This window comes from Lonchura striata, chromosome 1 (assembly GCF_046129695.1).
Source record: "Lonchura striata isolate bLonStr1 chromosome 1, bLonStr1.mat, whole genome shotgun sequence".
Taxonomy (NCBI): Eukaryota; Metazoa; Chordata; class Aves; order Passeriformes; family Estrildidae; genus Lonchura; species Lonchura striata.
The window spans coordinates 19,590,759-19,611,767 of NC_134603.1; the positions used below are offsets into that span (position 1 = coordinate 19,590,759).

Sequence of the window (21,009 nt, forward strand, 5' to 3'; positions counted from 1 at the left end):
TGGTCACATAGTAAAGTGCAAACTGGGCTTCTTTTCCATCCTAAATGTGATGTCATGGGTGAGTTTTAGACTCAGTTTACATATTTTTATAGCTTTGGTGCAAAACACATAATTCCATGCAAATCATGTCAGTATTCTGCCTATTTTCTTATCTCCTTAAATGAAAAATAATTCCAAGTTTGAACTATGAAATACACTACACAAAAGTGGTAAGAACATAAGAAAAAAGACCCAAATCAATATACATATGAGAACAACTCTTATAATTTGGCTGCTACGTAAATGAAATGCACTAATAATGAGCTAAAGCATTTTCATATTAGAAGTGGAAATTTAGTTGTACTCTGGTATTTCTTGTAATCTTCCCTTTATTATCTATATGCTTGGAATTTAAAGGGCATGTAATAATATACAGTGTGCTGTTATATTCATATCCATAAAGATGCATAAAATAACCTTTTTATTGTTGATATTAATAAAATGTACAATGCTCTGACCTCTAACTCCCTAAAGCAGAAAATACCCCACTAGATCTATTTACAAAGGTAAAAATAAGCAAAAAGTACAGTCCTGCTCTGTGAGTTCTTTGAAGCTGAATAGTATCTGAAGTAAGTCCACAGCACTTTGCCATCAACAAGCCATAAGAACCACTAATGATGGAGGCAAAACATTTTCTCTTTCTTTATCCAGCAAGGAAATTATCAAGACATACTTGCAATGCTTTCACTCATAGCAATGTCATTGGCATTCCACTTTCTCAACTTCCCTGCAAAACCAAACAGGTAGCCTGACATATACTTACCCATCATGCCCTTATGTCTATGCTCACATTTTCTTCCAATGACTGTGAATGAAGATATATTATTCTATGTAAGCATTATACACATAAATTATACTTCTCTTGAGAAATACTTTGCAATTTTTCACTATTGTGTAAAAAGAAATCCAAAACAAGCTCCTCCATAGACCTTTTACATTAGGATGTCACATGTGTTTTTGTTAAAAACTCAGATTTTTTTGTCAGTGTATACAAAGAAGGAGCAAAAATCTTTAGCACCACCAAGGGCTTCAGCACATTGTATAGTTAATGGAGACATCCAGTAGGACAGCAGATGCTGCAGTTTTCTGACTGTCCAGGTGGAACAGATTTTGTAAATTTACTCAATTTGCTTTTTAATAGTATGTGGAAAAAAGCCCCCTGTAATCTAAAATATATGCCCCAAGTAAACCTTTGGCCTACTAAAAAACTTGTTCTCTGACCCAAACCAAATTATACTCATATTCTAATGCAGCAGTGTTTAAACTTCTTATGGTGTCTGACCTCTGTCTCATTAGGGTCCCTGATGCTGTATGTTGTGGTGCAATGTACCATTACATTGCCTGAAGTTACAGGGGACAAAAAAGTATTTGCTAGCTGAAAACTCTCTTGCTGGGGAAAACATGGTATCAAGGATCTCACAGAACAATCAATAAAAATAATCCTGTCACCAAACGCACCAAATGAAAAATTTAAGTACCCTTCTGTTGCAAAAATTGATTTTCCTCTATGTTAAAAATTATGTTTAATTTAAATTAGCAAAATTAATTTAAAAGAAACTGCCTTCAATTTTTCCTAGTGGTTTTACGTAACCCTTTTACTATGTCTGCATTTTCAGTAAATGGCACATAGATCAGCTAAATAAGCCACCCCAGTATCAGTGAAATAAGTAAGCAGTTATGTGATTCCTGACATATTTTACGTGAATTATGGAGCTCAACAGCCAGTGGAAGCCCCAGAAGGGTCGAGTACAGCCCTCTGCCTCCAGCCCCGACTTCTGCCCTGCCCTCTCCTCTGTGCTGCCTTTCCTCAAGCTTCTATTAATAAATTAACTACATGACACAATTTCAATGTGGGTAGCTGTCATTTTAACTGACATCATTCTGTAAATCCACCCTAGAAGCCTTCTTCTCTATTGTGATTGGGGAATAAACTTTTTTGGGCAGCTTTCAAAAGCCACATATGTTTGAGCAAGGACTTATTCCTTAGCTGTGTGGAGCAGCACTCCCCCGAAATTTCCTCCCCCCGCTCCCCATTTTTTTTGTGCACCAAAGCAAATGACAATTCTCGGATCTCACCCTTAGGCAACATCCTCCCTAGCAAGGATTTTGTTATAGTTGCTCAGTGGGCACCGACTGTGATTTCACTTACGGAGAGATGGAGGCTTTTTATGGCACTCGATATCCTGTGTCCGCACCACCAGCACAATTAACGGGAGCACCCTGTGGAATCACTTACGGAGATGTCACGCAGTGCCTGTGCAACCGCGCTGGGGCAAGGATGGGTTTTCCTCCTCCCGCATCCTCTCAGAAATAATGAAGGGCATAAACTACTCAGTGAGGCCAGGCAGAGGAGGAAATAACATCAGTAAATCACTAATAGAAATGCAAAACCAAACACTGCCTCACACAAACTGAGATGATGACTGGCTTAAAAATGTGCGAGTCACTGCCTGCAGCCACCTCCCTTTTGGCAGCCGTCCCCAACCCATCCCATCATCCCGTGCACCAGCACCCATCCCTGTCCCTCCAAGGGGCAGCCTGTAAAGCAATAGTTTCCTAAATTAGGATTTGCAGCAGAGGATGTGCCCCACAGCTGCCACCTGGCCGGCAGCACGCTCAGTGGGACGCAACGCAACCCGACCGGCCCAGACGCACGTTACACATGTTGGCTTTCCTGCATAGAGTTATCCTGTGGTGCTCTGCAATCAATTACTGTTATACCACCATCATTAATAATTTTCTTAATGAAAATGATTCTGTTGATCTCCGTTGTATTTTAATTATCAGAGTTAAGCATAATTACACTGCAGCTCTGAGCTGGCATGTAGACTCCTTTAGGGCGCAATTTTGTTTTAACACACTGATAATGTAATTTTACATTGTGTCAGTTGTTTAGTTATTATCCAGTCGTACAATTCCGCTGTATTCCTGATAACAGATAATAACCTTAGCACCTCCTATATCCTGAAGTCATTTAAAAAGCAATATTGGAATTTTACAACTAGCTAACTTAATCGCCTTATGATTTTATAATTCTCACAGCTAAATATTTGTACAGACACCCTGTTTTTTAACAATGCCACTAAACATACGGTATCCATACATTTCACATAAATGGTTCAAATAATATCTAGAAAAATGTCTGTTCATGAGCATGGCTTTTAGTCTGTGCAACTGTGGTTTTTACACTGTTTCTATTCTGGTCAGTCATAATTTATTTTTTAAAATCCTTGCTGTTACAGTGAAAGATTTGTAGCACATAAATATCCCAGCCCCCTCCTAGCTTGTGAGGAGGCTCTTAACCATGGTCTTAGAGATTTTCCAGGTCTGATGCACAACTCTATTAGGCAAAAATATTTCTAAAGTACGCAATGTAGCAATGATGATACCGTTCATGAATTAATACTTCCTACTGCAACTTGCTTGAATTATGCTGAAGCTTTTTTCTTTTAAAGAATATATGCTTCTAAATAAGCTTTAATTCATAAAATCTGTCTCTTAAATCTCAGTTTCTAGGACATATCTCAAATTACCAAATAGACTTTCTGAAAGCCCATTTTTGAAACAAGAGAGAATTTTACAATAAATATTAAAACAAAACTAGCATTACTTTTGAATGTAATTACAGTTGTAAAAGTTTTCTTTAAGAAAATGGAATGGAATGTGCCATGAATAGCCAGCTTGTATCAGAATTTGTAAAATGAGATAATAATTGCCTATCCCTAATGAACTGTTTTTTCTTTTCTAATTTGTCCTAGTACTGGGGAAACGTAGTTATAAAAAATACAGGTAGTGATCCTAGACTAAACTGAATAATTAGAATAGCACTTATTTCAAGTATTGAATATTTATTTCATAGCTATTCACTTTGAATGTAATCTAATGCATGATTATAAATAATTATAGATAATTCTTTATCTAAAGATTTGTATAGAAGATGACTTGTGATTTCACTTTAATAACTTAGAAATATAATCCTCTATGTGTGCATCATAAATAATAAATAAATAAATAAATGTGCACATATATGCTTTGTTTGTTTGCCTAGGGAAAGTATGAAGTATTTTATGCAGAGAAGGAGAGCATTGAAGGCAAATAGGGACTTAATCAGCCAGTATGAATTCTCTTTCAATAGGATCTAGATTCCTGTCCCTGTGATTATTCTGTGTGCAATATGTGGGTGACTACAGTGCTCACAGCCTCTACTGAATTGGAAATCAGACTGACATTCCTATGTTCTCCTGAAGGATCTGGGAAAATTCTGCTCTCAAAGATACCTCTGTAATGAGCTAAAAGGAAATATGGCATGTGCTTCGGAGTCAGCAACTGATCAACCAGTACTATGTACTGTTAGCCAATTCTAAACTTATCTTCGTCTTAGAAATGTGCCAATTTACTCCACTCATCTCATCTTGAGTTTAGTATGGAAAACAGCTCCAGGTGACCAAATCTGCTACATGGACAATTCCACACATTTGTTCAGCTAATTGCTTTTAGAAATAACAATGTAGTGCTAAGCAAACTAACAAAATTATACACATGCAACTACAACATAACATCGAATTACAGCTACATGTCAGCTGACACTGTTTCATTAGAAGTAATGGCACTATAGGAGAGAGAAAGCTAACACAAATCAAAGAAATGTAATCTGGAATGATGAGATACAAATTGAAGGGAGAAACATTATTCTATTTATTTATTTTACCATCTTCTATTTGACATTGTTTTGTGATCCAAGCCAATTAATCTTTCTAGCACAAAAATCCCAACAGAGCTCAAGGCAAGTGTAGATGCTTAATGACCGACAGAGCAGCCACCTTAGAGTGCAAAGAGAGGAACTGAACACAGTGAAAGCAAAGCATATCTACAACATCCTGCATTAGTTTAGTGAAGCAGCAGGTTTTTAACATGTATTCATCCTCAGATTTATTCTCAACTTTAGTTATAACATGCATCTGTGGTAGAGCCGATAGAATTCACATTGCATACTGTTCAATTGGCTTGCCATACCTTGTTAACCAAGTACTAAAATAACCAGCATGATCAGTGAAACAAAATCCATCACCTTTGAATGAAAATACTAATATTTTGGGTTTATCATATTGCATCAAATTGAAGTAAGTTCTTTACTATTTGGAAAAAAAAGTTGTATTTTAATAGAATAAGTCAGACAGGACCAAAACTGTATAATGATTTAGTTAATGCTTCTAAAATACTTTGAAGATGAAAAATCCAACTGGTAAATGTGCGCTAAGTATTATAACTACAGAAAGAGTATAATACTCTTAAGAGTATAAGACATCATCCTATGGGAATTTGCAGAAGCTATGTTTTGGAGAGAAAATAGGTTACCATTACATTAAGAAGTTTTTGCAGAAAAGTTTGCCCGTGTGTATTCAATGTTATGAATATTATGCATTATGAATGCAGCTCTGGATTCATGCAAAAAGCTTCAGTGTGTTTGATACTTTGCTGCCTCTTCCACTTGGGCTGCAATCAGCAAGCTGTGAAGGGAGGGCAGCTCAACCCTTTTTAGATCTGAGCCCAGTTCTCTAGTACTGCAGGTGTTTCAGGTTATAGAATGAATGTGTTGACATTCTGTAATTACAATAGAAAGAATTTATAAGACCCTGGTGTGCGACTCATTTTTAGCATGCAAATTCCCTGTTTTCAGTGTTTCAACTTTCAAAGGCTTGTGGCAGTTTAAAGGCAATCCTCTTATAAGTGTATAAATTGCAATGATTATAGGAACAAGTTGTAATTGTTTCTAGTAAGTTTTTAGGAGTCTTTGATGTTATGATTAGTGGTTTTGTATGTTAATATATTGATATGGGTGCTTATTTGCCTGGATGCTTGTATGCTGAAATGGTCACTAGGTTGCCTCAGCAAACAAATCTTTGATCTCAGTAGGTCTGTTTGGTTAGAAATAAAACCTAAAAGAAATTAAACAAGAACAGTGCATGTTCTGAAGTATTCACAAAGTGCTGAGATTGAAATACAAGGAAGGAAAGTCATAGTTTTGCAACCTGATCTGTAGGGTAAATGCCAAACACAGCTACACTAAGTTATTTTTATTCCATGTTTTCAAGTGGTTTTTTTGTTTCTCTTTTTTTTTTTTTTTAACATATTGTAATGATTCTGTAGCTGCATTTAGAAAACTTTCACAGTGACTGTAGCAGACTGGTGCATAGTCCATGGTGCTATGGACTGAACCCAAGGCTCTTTGCACTGTTTCTAGATGCAAGACAAAAACCTGTGCACCTTGAACCAAAGGAGCTGTTAGATGTGGTGGGCTACATAAGGCATCTTTGGAGGGCAGCCTTATAAGAACTTGTACTGACTTGAAAAAATCTGAAAATTAGCATAAGACACAGTGATATCCATTCACCAATACACTCCAGCGTAGCATCATCACGTTGCCACACAGAGACTGGAATGTCAGACGTGCCAACCCTGAAATCCAGTTCCATTTATCTTATGCTACCATTCTGACATACAGTCTTTTCATAGTCCAATCAAATTCTCATTCTTCATATGAAACTGGATTTCAGTTAGTAGTCTACAATGTAAAATATAATGTAAAATAGAGAAATTATATCAAGTATGCAAAAAAAAAAAAAAAGTCAAAAAGAATTCACCTATTCAAAGCATATAGGTTTCATTGAGGTTTCCCAGAGCACTGACTCTCAGAGAGAAATGGATATTATGTTTTATGCCAGCTGATGTCCTTCAGTATTTATAAAGCATTTAATAAACTACAGTTACCATGTGGGTTTTTATATCACTAAAAGAAAAAAAAAGGCAAAACCAGAACATGGAAGAAAAATGGGAACAAAACCTGTCATTAAGGGGAGACTTAGTATTAATTTTCCTAGTATGCAACAGGTACATATTTATCTCAGTAGTTTACACAAGAAAGTAAGGAAAAAAATCAGTTTGTGTTTACCTTTGCTGTACACAATGCAGTTGTTTTTGCTGTCTTCTACTCCTTGCCAAGTCACATCCAGCAGCCACTTGGGGCCAGCAGTCAGTACCATAGGGACTGAAGCCTTTGTCTTCTGTAGGAAGGATGATAACAAACAGATGCCATTTGTTCGTCTTGATTAAGAACTTGAATAATAATGGTAATAATCATTTTATTTGCAAACAACAAAATCTCAAAACCCATAAGCCAAAGTCTTATTCCCCTGCCTCAGGATTTTTTTAAAGAAGACACAAGCAGGAAGCTTTAGTTCTTTCATTGATTGAATGGTGAAACTGTTATCAAGGATTTTTCTGAATGATATTGGATCAGATCTCCAAGATTACACAGATCTCTGGTGGCTGAGAATTATAAAGGGAATGCAGATGACTTTCACAGCAAAGAACCAAGTGTTTAGAAGTGAACTTTAGATACATTGTACCTCATTATCAATGGGATCTCACTATTTCCTGAAACAGACAGGAAAGAATTTAAAGAATTGGTATCCATTTCAAAGATCTGTCCTGGGTAACATTTGTATTATCATAGGAAATTGTTCTGAATGGATAATGGAATTTTTTACTCTTTCGCTATGTGTTGATGTGTGATCTTACTATGTCTGAAAGAGTAATAATGCTAATGATACACTGCATAAAGAATATAAAAGAAGTTGTATTAATACATTCAAAGACTTAAAAGTAAAGCAAGACATCTTCACATCTGAAAGGCATGCAGGTAATTTACCGTCTCCTGTCTGTATTTCAGATTCTATACTTAGAGAATGTTTTTATTTGAGGCAGAAGCCTGAAATTTATTAACAATTAACTCCTTTTACTAATCAAATTAGCAAAAATTCTGTGGGTAATCCTGAGTTTGTCAGTATGTGGCACTTAGACTTCTATATAGACAGTTCTTTTCTGCATCAAGAATTAAACCACAACAGAGAGTACAAAGTAAAACAGCCACAACACGACTTTTAAACTTTTAAATATTTTTTCGGGGATATAATTCTGTCCAAGACATTCCAACATTTTGGAAGATAATTTATTTGTTTTTATACTCCACCAGTAATTCTCTAGTTGTCTCAATCTATTTTTTATTGCAATATACTCTATTACTGACAAAGATAAAAAAATTTAAGATACTGAAAATCATATTTTCATGGACATTCAAGATGCTTTGCCAGCATTTATTATTGATAAGTATTCTAGAAATGTAGTGAAGAATAAAAACAGTTACCACAGAACATATTACATTCACAAAAGATACTTAAAATATTTATTGAAAATAAGATATTGCTTAAAATATTTTAGTCATATAAGATTAAATCAATAATATTAGATAATATATATTTACTATAATTACATTAATATTTTAATAACGATGACAGAAAAAGATTAAATGTCACAGGTCTTTATATTTGTGTGGGGTTTATATCTGTATAGACTGTAATACTGTTTTATAAAGTACACTACTTCTTACTTAATTTTCATTTTAGATTTTACATTTTTCATACATGTATTTGTGTATAAGTCACACTTCCATATGCACTCTATGACATTATTCATCTTCCCTATGTATTGGGGAAAAACAAATAGAAATTATGAATGAAATTAGGAAAAAGGAATGTAACATCTACCAAAAATACACCTACCTAGTGTAAAAATACTGAAGCAAGAGACTTGCAATGTCTCAACTCCTAATACTGCTTTCTCTATGGGAAGTTACAGAAAGTATGTTTTGCTTATATTAAGTATTACAAGAGTCAACTCAACTGCATGCACTTGTATTTTTAACTTAAATTCGAATTAATAATTGACCAGTAAACAAAAGTATTTTATTTTTTTTAATTTGGCTAAATAAATTTATATGTAAATTATCAAGAAGCCTGATATTATCAGTTATGAAATCAGTGTAAAGCATATACATATGGGCTATATAGAAAATAATGACATAAACAAGGCAAGAACTGAAAAAGAGATGCAACAGATGAGATGAAAGGTAATCAAAGTATCATCTCTATCTCCTATCACAGAAAAGTCTGAACTTTACTGCAATTTACACCAAAATAGCACTAAGGCTGCCATGGAAACAATTTAGAGTGGCCTTCCTCACATAGCTGAGAATCATACCCAAAGTGAATACAAGCTTAAGCAAGACTGCTGGCAACTATGGCTGCATAGCAATCATTAAGAGGAGGATCAGGACACACTCCAATACTTGCTGCATTTCTCCAAGTGCCATTTCAGTCAAGCCTTTAACATGTTTTTGTGCTTATATATGCTTTCAGTCTCTGGTAATCCCAAGTACATTCAAAAGACAGTGAAATATTATCCAGCTAGGAGACTTTTCCAAGTATACCACAAATTATTAAGACATTCAAAAAAGATTGGTTGTGGGCTTTTTTTCTAAAGTTGGAGGCCAAGTTAAAAAACAGAACAAACCAAAATTCTATCTTTTAAGTGCAGAAGGGATCATGTATTTAATTTTCACAAGATCTAATTCCTATTTCTGGTTTACTTCTTTCCAGACGTCTGACATTTCATTGTGTCTCTTCCATCTCTAAGGGTATTATCTGCATTAAGGTGGTATCAAAAAGCCTCAAATAATATCAGGATCTTCTTGTGCTGGGCAATAGTTTATCTACATAGACAGGGCAAATAATATGTCCTGGGAAAGGATTATACTTAACCACATACTGCTGAGGAAGAATGAGATACAGAGATACCGTTTGACTTTCTCATGGAGATTAATTTCTCCTTTAGTAAGTGGTAGGCTTAGTCCCAGGCCACTGCCCCAGTTTTCTCCAGACAAGGAGAGGGGCCCAGGCTTCATCCTTTCTGAGGTGAAGCAGCAGTGGCAGCAGGTAGACTGAGCACCAGCAGACAGCACGTGTGTCTGCTTTGCCATTTCCCATTTACAGGGCTTCTTTGGAACTTAAAGAGCTCCATGGTTATCACTAAATTAGGTTCCAGGTCAACTTGGCAGCTGAACTTGTAATCAGCTCTGCAGCTGTAAGTGGTCTCTAAACACTAGAGATAGGCTGGAGGAGGAACAGGGTGTTTCATCTTACAGCTCTGCTAGCCCAGAAGAATTGGTGGACACCTCAAAAGAATTTCCCATTCTCCCATGGCTCTGCTCCGAGAAGCTGTACAGATATGTAAATAAACTTATTTTAATATGAAAGCAAAACTTCACAAGACCCCAGCTGCTTGTAAAGCTTGGCAGCTCCACTGAGGGATACCAGCAGTGGCTTCCCTTTGATGCACCTTACTGGCATATTGTGTGAGCTGTAAGGCAGGTGAGGACCACAGCAGCAGCTCTTGGGGTCTGGCATCCTGTGAGGTTTACAAATTCATAGGTGTTCACCACTGAGGGAAGCTTGCTCTTGTTGTGCCTTATTACATAGTAAGAACTGAAGCAAGCCTGCTGATTCGGAAAAGGCCATTTCCTTAAAATGGTTAAAATGAAAAGACCCCAGTCCAAGATAACAAGAAGCTATGGTTAAATCAGTCATGCCTTTATCACCTCAAGATTAGACTACTGCAATGCGCTACACCTGAGGCTACATTTTAAATCCATTTGAAAGCTGAAGCGGGTGCAGAATGCAGCAACCCGCTTCTAAAGCAGGATATCGTGCTTTGAGCACATTACACCAGTGCTTTTTAATTTGCACTAAGTGCCTGTGGAATTTAAGGCACTGGTTACAACCTCTGAAGCCCAGGACCTGTCTGTTTGAGATACCTAATTGAGACCTGCCAGGTCCTTTGTCTCAACGGTACAACCACAGCTGAGAACCACCAAGGAAGATGAAAAAGGGCTTTCTTGGCTTGACACCGAAGAAAGTCTTGGCAGGGCTATACATTCTTCATGACAGCTCTTTTAACTTTGAGACATCCTACTTGAATTAAAGTATGTTCATGCTCTCAGAGAGTTCCATGAAAATCATCCTGTAATTCAAAAGACGTATTTGTCATACTGCAAAGTGTAGTTGGTCATTCCCAAAATAGTGGTGGTAGGTGTTGCCTACTTTAAACTCTTGTTTGGGGTTTTTCAAAGTGCTAGCAGGAATATCTCTAGCTTAAGAAATGTACCTTTTTACACACAAGAAAAAAGCTTTCTTGATACAGAAGCAACAGTATTGCAGCTGTTTACAAATAAGACCTCAAAAACCAAACATAGTTTTATTTCTCCTTCCAAAAGAGCTGCTACACATTATGCAAAAGCTTACAAAATATTCTCCCTGCTGCCCAAGCATGACCACAAGGCTCTGCTAACCCAGGTGTCTGTAAGATGGGACCATAGAGTAATTACCTCAGGTTTTTCAAATGAGGGCACATTATAGACCCACAGTATTGTTCACTGCTCTACACTAGGTAACTCTACATTCTACACTTGAGTGATGTTTCCCTGAAAATGCAATTTCTCCTAATGTTTTCATGCCATAACTAGACAAATTTGACAAGGACAAGCAGGGTCAAAACTGTGATCTCTCAGGGAACAATTAGAATTAGCTAATGAGGATAAAAGAGGTCAGGCAGGCATCCACTTTTCACTAACCTTTGAAGCAACTGGACAAACAAGGGAGGTAACCCTCAATAAATGTTTATATTCAGTCAAGAGGTTAATGGAGATAAAAATAGCCATCACAGCAGGCCGAAAATAGTTTTGCACTCTTGCTAAATGGAATCAATGCTGACAAGTAACATTAGATAGGCTCTTCCCTGCAAAGACTTCTAACATATGATGTGTGTGGCCTGGCAGAAGCTTGAGGAAACCCCCACGCTGAAGAAAAAAAAAATACAGCATGATCAAGTTGTTTGGAATCTATGAAATTCTGATGTCAAATGCCCGATCAGTGCTAGCTGTTTCTTCAGAAGCTGTGCTACTGAGCTCATGTTCAGTAAGTCACTGTGACATGACCATCCTGTCCCAGGCACGGTGTTCCAAGAAGTGTTCAGCATTATTTAAAGAGATGCACTGATACTCAAAGGTTTTGTTTCTTACTGTATTTTGGTTCCTGCAAAAAGATTTTCTTTCTAAACCTCCCAAGGAGGCTGAGTTCCCATGAAAGATAAAGAATATTACCAGAATATCTTCATGACCTTCGAGAAAGTTCCCATGCAATGTCCCCTGGGCAGAGTTAGTTTATATAGTCAATTAAAAACAAGAGTGTACTGGGAGGAGAGCTGTAAACATATCTCAGGTGCCTTCAGATACGAGTCTGGGCTAGCAAAACACCAGTTAATACACTGACAGAGGTTTCTTCTTTGAAATCAATTTAAATTCAATTGGATCATCACAGGGTTGACACGCTGAAACTGCAGAAGATCCCTTCTTGAGAGGTTGGGTTCACCTTTGATGATCACCAGCAAACTTTGTAAGCTCATCAAATCAATTCAGTTGGGAAAGGCTCCTAAGGGTCATTCTGGACAGTGCAATAACAGATATCTGCATAGGTCTCAGACTATACTGGATTAATTAATATTTGTTTTAAGATGTTTCTGAATAACAAGAAGAGTGGTAACTCCATTTTATCACCTCTCACACTAACTGTCTAAGTGCATTTCTTTACCTTATAACTGATTACAAATTCATGAAGCTGTAAGACAATCCCATCCAAACAGCCCAATGGACAGAGATCTGCATCTTGTTGTTCATTTGTATGCAATCAGCTGGACTGTCTTTCACTTCCTGTAGCTTCCCTGAAAACTCTTATCTTTTTTCAAGGAGGATTCAGTCTTGGAAGAATATTTATCTCAAGGGCTTTTCTGGAACACCTGCTAGTCAAGGCCCATGGAAGCACTTCACAGTGCCACATCATTCTTTGCTAGACATGCAGAGGCAACTCTTCTCCACTAACACAACGCTGGAGTTATCAGGACGTTTTCAGTGCTGTGGTTCCATGCTGATGACATCACTAATTAAAGGAAAGACATGACAGTCTCCAGCTAGAAACACCCACTCTAGAATCTTACAATTGCACCAGCATTCGAGATTTCCTAGCCCCCACTATGTCTGCAGGGGAGATCTTGAAACTTGAACTAAATGCAAAAGAAATTTTGCAATCCTTAGTCCTTGTGGCTGAAAAAAATTCAAACCCAAAGCCACAAACTTTGAAAACTTGATATCAACATAATGCATGCAGTTAATTTTACCTACATCTTCAGACAGCATGGAATAACTCTTTCAGTTACTACTTTACAACTTTATGGGACTCAGGATTTCAGAGGAATGTTCAAGAATCTGTAGATCTGCACAAATTGTTACTTTTGATGGGCCATGAAACTAGTGATGAAGAAAAGAAGTGTCTACTTCCCACTATCTTTTTTTGTGATAGTATAAGAAAAATACTGGTAACAGTTGAAGAGGCTGTGTTCAAACCAAAGCCTTTAAATGTATCAAAAACACACAAAAAAAAAAAGGGGGGTGGGGGGGAAATGTGTACACAGATGGAATCCCGAAAGACAGCTGGGATTCCCTGCAACTGAGAAACCCTGCTGTTTACCCCAAGGGATCATCACTTGTCAAGTGACAAGGCTGAACATACATTTCACTACCTATCACTATGTACATTTCGTCCACAAACCGAAAGTAGACAAAAGAAATTATTCAAATAACAAACCCCCACACCCTAGCTGTATTAATATTTTCCAACATTTGTCAGGATTTTAATATTATTTCCAAACTTTCATTACTATCAAATGTGATTGCCTAATGAAAATTAAATGTGTGATAAACATGGGGTTCAATTCATTTTACCTCACTAGGGTGCATTTTTTTCAAATCTGTAAAATAAACATAAATCAAATGTCATTGTAATTTATGTACAAAGTAATACTGTCAAAAGCAATTTGTTATTTTTAATTCAGGATGCCCTTGGAACCCATATTCAAACTCTTCCCCAGTTCTAAACACTTTTAAATAAATCCATATTATGGAATAGCTGGACCTATCTGAGTGCTGGTGATTGCTTCTGTGGTCCTGGAGGAGGTGACAACCAACTGATTGGAACAGGAATGGAAAAGCTGGAAAATGAATCTCTGAACACTCAGTGATCGTCCACTGCCCACATCATTCTGTCTTGATGGGCTTTCTACTGCAGTCCTTCCTTCCTCTGAAGTCTTCACCTGGCTTCATTCCATAGTTGCTGCTCCCCTGCCCTTTCCTCTCTCATCTTTTTTCCCATTTTATAAATACCTGACTATGTACAGCTAACTTCCTTTCTCAAAGAGCATGGAATGGATAGCAGTGTATTTTGCCATCACTTTCTTGACTTCACTTTTTCATTTTATTTTTCCTTTTACTCTTTTCTTGTTCATTTTGTTCTTTGGGAAAGTGGTGTATGTATGTAAAGTGTGTTCACGAAATAAACAGAAGCAGGAAATCGTAATTTGTATTATGCCGTGATTAGCATAAATGTGCTGAGGATATTCTGAAAATTGACAACTCTGAGTGAGTCATCTCTCTTGTGAGTTGATACCTGTGGGTAGCACGAGCACTGTCAGTGTGTCTTAGTGTTCGGGTATCTGCCATGGGTGTTGAACCTTCCTGCTTTGCTGCACCTGTCCCAATGAAATCACACACTATATAACTTATCTTTAGACAAGATATAATGCAGAACTGCTTGCACACTTTCACATTGAATTATCAGTGCATTTTTCCTACTGGGTTAACCTCACTGTTGTAAATTACTGTGTATTCTAAGAGTTTAATCTCTCTTTCTACTAATGAAGCTATGTTGATATTTGCCAGTAAACACTTTCTGAATGCACTTGCTTGAATGTAACTTATGTCACTTTTGCCAAACATTTCTCACGTAAGATAGATGAACACCCTGCTCAGTATTGCTCAGCTGCAATTCTGCAAACATTGAATTTAGTCTGGATAGGCTGACGGACCAAACTGTGGGATAAACCATCAGTCCCTGGTAAGCTCCTGACAACTGGTCTCTCACTTTGCACACATATCATTCGGGCTTGGGGCAGTTAATGTGACAATAGGTATTTCGGATGATCAAGGGGACAGTTACAGAAGTTTTTCCAGAAGACATGAAGTAATTTATATTGCATATGGATTAATTCTGCCTGGTCCCATGGTGTAGCTATTTACATCAAAGCCATCCAAAATGCTGTGTCTCCAGTTTAGTTTAGTGTGATACTGAATTAGTTCTAGTTTAGAGCAATTTTGTATTGTTTTTATTTGTTATATATTTTTTTTTTTTAATCCTGGAATGGATGATTTAAATCACCTTTTAGAGAAGTCCAAATTTCATATATCTTATGTTTATTTTTATCTAAGGAATAGAAAAAGGGGTAATGATAGAAGGGCGAATGGCTTTGAACACAAGGAAAGTAGGCTTAGATTAGCTACAAGGAAGAAATGCTTCACAATGAGAATGGTAAGGCACTGGCACAGGTTGCTCAAACATTAAGATTCCCTACATGCCAGGCTGGATGGGGCATTGAGCAGTCTGGTCTAGTGGAAGGTGGCCCTGCCCCACACAGGGGAGTTTGAACTGGATGATCTTTAAGGCCATTCCAACCCAAACCATTCCATGATTTTATGAATCCATTAAAAATACAACAACAACAAAAAAAAAAAAAAAAAAGGCATAAAGCCTTCTATAAATCCTCCCTTACACAGAATTACAGAATAGCCAGAATAGCTAGTTATAGACTCTGCTTATTATATATTTTTATTACTTTGTTTGGAACTGCAACTCAGGTTGTGTATTTTACTTTAGGAAAGTGAATGCTTTTGCCATGAAAGATGAATAAGTCATGCTTTACCAGTAGTTAAAGATAACTTTTTTTAATTTCAACCTTTTTTTTCTTTCTCCCTAAAGAGAGAGAAAATAAAAAGTTCTTTGTATATGCTTGTCCCATATTTTAACTGTATAAACGAGTGCAGCTCTATTAGGATTACATTTCCAATGAATATTGTGAGGTCTTTATGAAATACATATTCAGTACAAAGGCGTATTCAATGGTGTAGGTATTGCAGCATAATTCTCTTGGTGATGCATTACACAATATTTGAACTTCACTGGTGCACACACTGAATGCACACAAAATATTATATATAAATTCCCCTCTAATTTGAAATAGAATAGAATACCTTTCTTGAGGATTTTAAAAGATTTTTTATGCATCCTTTTATTAGCTATTTATATATATCTCTTTACTAAGAGGAAACGTGGTACTTTAAAGTAAGCTCATAAATCCAACATGCAATCCTCTGCCCAAGTTTTATATTTGTTATGATAGAATAATCATTTAAGGTAAAAGTTTAATGCATGATTCAACAACCAGAAGCCTGTATGTATGACTTTGATTAATTATTTTTAGTTCGGTTAAAGCATCCCAGTTTATCTCCTTTTAAGATTATCCTTGACATATTTAGAAATCCTAATGCAGATTTTATGGCCCACACCTATTCCTGATGGTGCTAATGGACTAGGCATAATGAATCATTCTAATTTGGATGAAAGGACCACACAACATTGTGGCAGTCCTTTAGAGAATTAAGGCTCAATTCTGATCTTCCAGACTTATGAATGCATTTTTGGGATTAGGCCGCGTATCTGTACATCTGTTGAGTCTCAAGGGGTGTATACTCAGCTAAGTATTCTGACCTTCCAATGTACTGTATCAAATGTGTGGCCTTGGGATATGAAAGGATTTGATTACAACTGTATTTTAACACTGATTTAATATATAATTATGGGGTAAAACCTAATTCCTCCTTACATCCTCATGTAGAAAATTCCATCACTATTAAGCAGACAGTAGGATATTTTTTCCCCAGCGAGCGTGATAGTAAATGGAAGAAATTGAAACACCCACCCAGAATAATGTAAAATCAAGGACAATCTTCTTAGGGATGGCTTTAAAATCAGCTTCTTGTGTCCATAAAAAAACAAACTCAAATGGTCTTCTGTGAGTTTGTTGCTAGTTGGTACACTGGTGCATTATGCATAATGCTTGACAGTTTATGTAAAAAAAAAAAGAAACAAGAATTTCTTAGTGATTCTTATTATTACTCTGTGCTTTTTTGTTAATAAGTAATGAGGAGAGCAATTAACTTTACACACACACTATGTAACACTGATAGAAACTTTTATAAATAATTTGAATTATCTGATTATTATCTATTCACTTATAATTTCTGTTTTTCTAGTATATGAAAATGGAATGTTGTAAAATTTCCTTTAGCTGGTTAAACTTTGATAAAATATGCTTTGTGTTTTCATGTATTTTTTTTTTATTCCACTGAAAACCCCTTCCCAAATATTTTCAGTGAAAAACACCTCAAAATATTAAAATAGATTTCAAAAGGAAATCAGTTCAATAGATTTCAAGGTATGACTGTGCAGTATTTTAGAGATTTCAATTTTTTTTCTACGCCATCAAATATTGCATAGATTTTAAAATAAATACTAGTGGTATTAAGCAACTGATTAATATGAGGATTTCAGAGAAAATACTCTGCAAAATTTTGTGTTTTCTCATCAATATGATCTTTCACAGATCTGAATTATAGATTCATGGTTCTCACATTTTCTTTATCATTTCTGAAAGCTTGGACCAAGAAGACGAACTGAGCAGAGCAACACCTCTACCCTGCAAGCAGTTACTTTCTTCCAGTTGAAGAATATACTATACATAATCAGGCAATTTTTTCCCCCACTGTCTTAAATGCATGAGGATTTTATATAACTGTTCTCACACAAAAATTAAAATTTCCCTAAAATGCCCAATGACAGATTAAAAGTATCCTCAGGTTTTGTAGTTTGTATGATATTGTTGTGTAAAACAGTTCTCATTTAAATTGTTTCAGTATACTGATTATATTCAGCATGACTAAGAACTGCAACTACACCAGTTTCTATGAAAAAAAAGAGTTTCAAAAGAATGGGTGAAGGTCTTTCACTGGGACTGGAGATAAAGATGGAGAATCCAGCAGCAGGACTGGTGAGTACAGGGCTCTGGTTCCAGTAGACTCAACAAATAGCTCAGATGAGAATCTAAAGTCCAGGAAAACTGCCTGTAGCTTCGAGATTAGCTTTTTCACACTCTTCCTGAGTTAAACCAGTACAAGCATCATCATGAATGCATAATTATGATTAGGCACTGTACTATTGCATAATAGATCTTAACATCTGGAAACAAAGAAGTAGTGTAGGAATTCTGTTTTTAGGCTTCTGGTTTTGAACACAATGAAGTTAAGGGTAAAAGACTTTCTATAAAGAAAAACAGTTCCAAGAATATGCATTTTACTTGGAAATTTCATACAGATACTTATGAAACATTTACACATAAAAGAAGGGGTAAAAGGGAGATAGGGACCCAGTGCTATGTTTAAAACTTGAAAATAAAAATAAACAAAGATTAAACCCCTCCCATACTAACATATTTTAGAGAACTAAAAAAAAAACCTACTATCACTTGAAATAAGTAACAAGACAAAGAAACTGGAAGCTTGACAAGTTTACTTAAAGCATCTTTTTCTCAGAAAAAAAAATTGATTTTTTGAAATCCTTTGCAGCAAGAATTTCCCTATGAACCGAAGTTCATTTCTGGGACTGATGGATATACACAGGCTGGTATCCTATGTTTAAATGACAGTGTTGATAAAAGGATGATTGCTTAAAGGGAGCTGATGGATTCATTCACTTCCATGTGTAGGAGCAAAACAGTGTGAATTTGACAAATGCAGTAACTGGGTACATCTATGACTAAAGACTGTTGGTATCAGCCTCTTGTCAGTTGCCAGTTTATCGATGAAGCCACTTCAGGCCAGCAGCGCTGCAGCTCAGTGTTCTCTAATGACACCTTGGGACCTGTAAAGATTCTGAGATCACAAATCCAAGGCGTGGTTCTCAAGTGGGAGTGGGCTGACTTTCAAAAGTAGGAAGAATCAAAAAGAACAACAAATTTGCACATAGATCCTATACAGGGGTCAGGTTAATTTTTGTTGTTGCTGTATGAAATGAAAACTCACAGTGGTAATAAGAGTCAAGCTTAGTACCACCACACTGCAGACTGAATTTAAGTGGTTAGAAAACTATTCTACTGCTGGCTAAGACCAGTTTCACAAAAAATTACTTTTTAATTCCAAAAGGTAATTTTTCCTTGAAGGTCTTCCCTGCTTCAAAGAACAGCCAATGCAATCCAATAAAATCAAATCCTTTATCCTTCCAGTAATTTTTTTTAATGAATTTTCAGATACCTGAGAAAGAAAAAATAAAAAAGAAAAAAAAAGACAGCTTCCAAATATTCCTAGCACTTCAAGATACCAATGAAGCAAGTAAAAGGGAAAGAAAGACTGTCAGTTGTGTGTTATGGAGCCAAGAAAGCAACCTAACACCACAAAGCACCAGAGGTAAATCAAACTTGCAAAGAGCAAAAACTTTAGAAATTGGAAGAATCAGAGCAGACCAGCCTATCATGCCCCACACGTTAGTACAACTTAATACCAGAATTTCTCTTCTTATCACAGAATTAGGCATTAAAATGCCACACTACTTCAGCCACCACACCTCGTGGTGTTTCAAACAACTACCTCGTATCACTTGGCACTAAGTGGTAGCAGCTTTTCAAGGCAGACTTGACCCTGGCCTTCCAGCTGAGCAGGGCTTTTCCCTGCTCCCAAGAGATATCAGCCTTCAGGTGAGGTGTGAAGCTGCCAGCAGCATGGGGCATGTTCTCTTGTGGCAGCCTCCAGGCTTCAGGGTTGCTACAAACTCTGCACAGGTCTGCTGTGGTCCCCACAAGCCTTCTCTGCTTTTCAGGGTAGGAAATGAAGAATTGCCTGATTCTCACAAGTCAGATCCTATTTGCACATTGAAGGGAGGTCGTCAGCTCTGCACAGCCTCTGATAGCTCAGGTTGGTTCTGAGGTGAGCAGTTGGATGATGCAAATCTGTCTCTTCACTCCTCCACTGCAGAGGTGACCTTTGATCAAACTTTCTTTTACTAAGCTGTGGATGGTGAAGAACTAAACACAAGCTACAACATCAAACAAAAGAAGCAGTGCTTAAACCCAGAGCTGCTGGTGCCATGGTTTGAGGTTCACATCAGCCACTGGAAGGAAAAAAGGGATGCTCAGGACAAAGCGGTCCTGTTCCATGCAACTCAGAGAGATCCAGCCCCTGGTCCTTGAAAGTTCAAGTGAAACTTGATTTGCAGCCACACCTTGGGCAGTGGGCAAGTGCTGGGAGAGCTGAGAGAGATCTGGACAAAGAGTGATGGGAGGCAGAGGCAGGGGGCAGTGGGCTCCCTTAGTATTATAAAAATGCATCTTATTCTGTTTTTAATCAACGAACCTTATCCAGCAATCAAGGCAGATATATAATAAGCTGAGCTACTCTGTAAATCTAAACATTTCCCACAAATAGAAAAGATACAGCCTGAGCTCTCTGATTGTTACTACGGCAACTATCTAAAATGAAAATCTTGTTAACCCTTTGCATGCTGTAGCCACCCATGCATCAGTGTTAGCTGACTTCTGTGCACTTATCTCTCCCTTTTCCCCCTCGAGAAATTCATAATTGTATTGCTTCACAGTAGTTATGCTCTGGTTATCCTGTTTGAGACTGAAAGAACTGTGATAGGTGGTAGTTTCATAGGTACAGCCGAGTTTTGTTACTTGCTCATTACTGGGATTATAGTTCAAAAAACAACTAAGAAAACAGAAGAGAAAATCCTTAGATTACTACCCAAGGCCTGGGATTTTGATTAAAACCTTGACAACTGGAATGGGATGTTTTCTAATAAACCACACTCCTGCCTTTTTTCTATTAGTTACAAAATGATTTTTGACTGTAAAAAGCATATTTTTCAGAGGAATTATATCTCTATACTGCATTATAAGCAGGCTACTTTTCAAACACTTTTTTCAAGCTTCTCTTTCTTAAGTACTTCACAGAAGACTGCCAGGGATTTTAACAAAATAATATGTTAACCACAGTGCATTGAAAACTAAGGGATAGGTATTTGACTA

At 36.8% G+C, this 21,009-nt stretch overlaps 1 protein-coding gene across 2 annotated transcripts in view; it reads right to left on the reverse strand.

Annotated features, from left to right (window-relative positions):
• ZFPM2 (zinc finger protein, FOG family member 2) overlaps positions 1-21,009 on the reverse strand; it is a 304,518-nt gene that overhangs the window by 102,760 nt on the left and 180,749 nt on the right. For both annotated transcript variants that reach the window (XM_021546440.2, XM_021546439.2), the window contains one exon: positions 6,989-7,100. In XM_021546440.2, the coding sequence (XP_021402115.2) occupies positions 6,989-7,100 (112 nt within the window). The remainder of the gene's footprint in view (positions 1-6,988; positions 7,101-21,009) is intronic.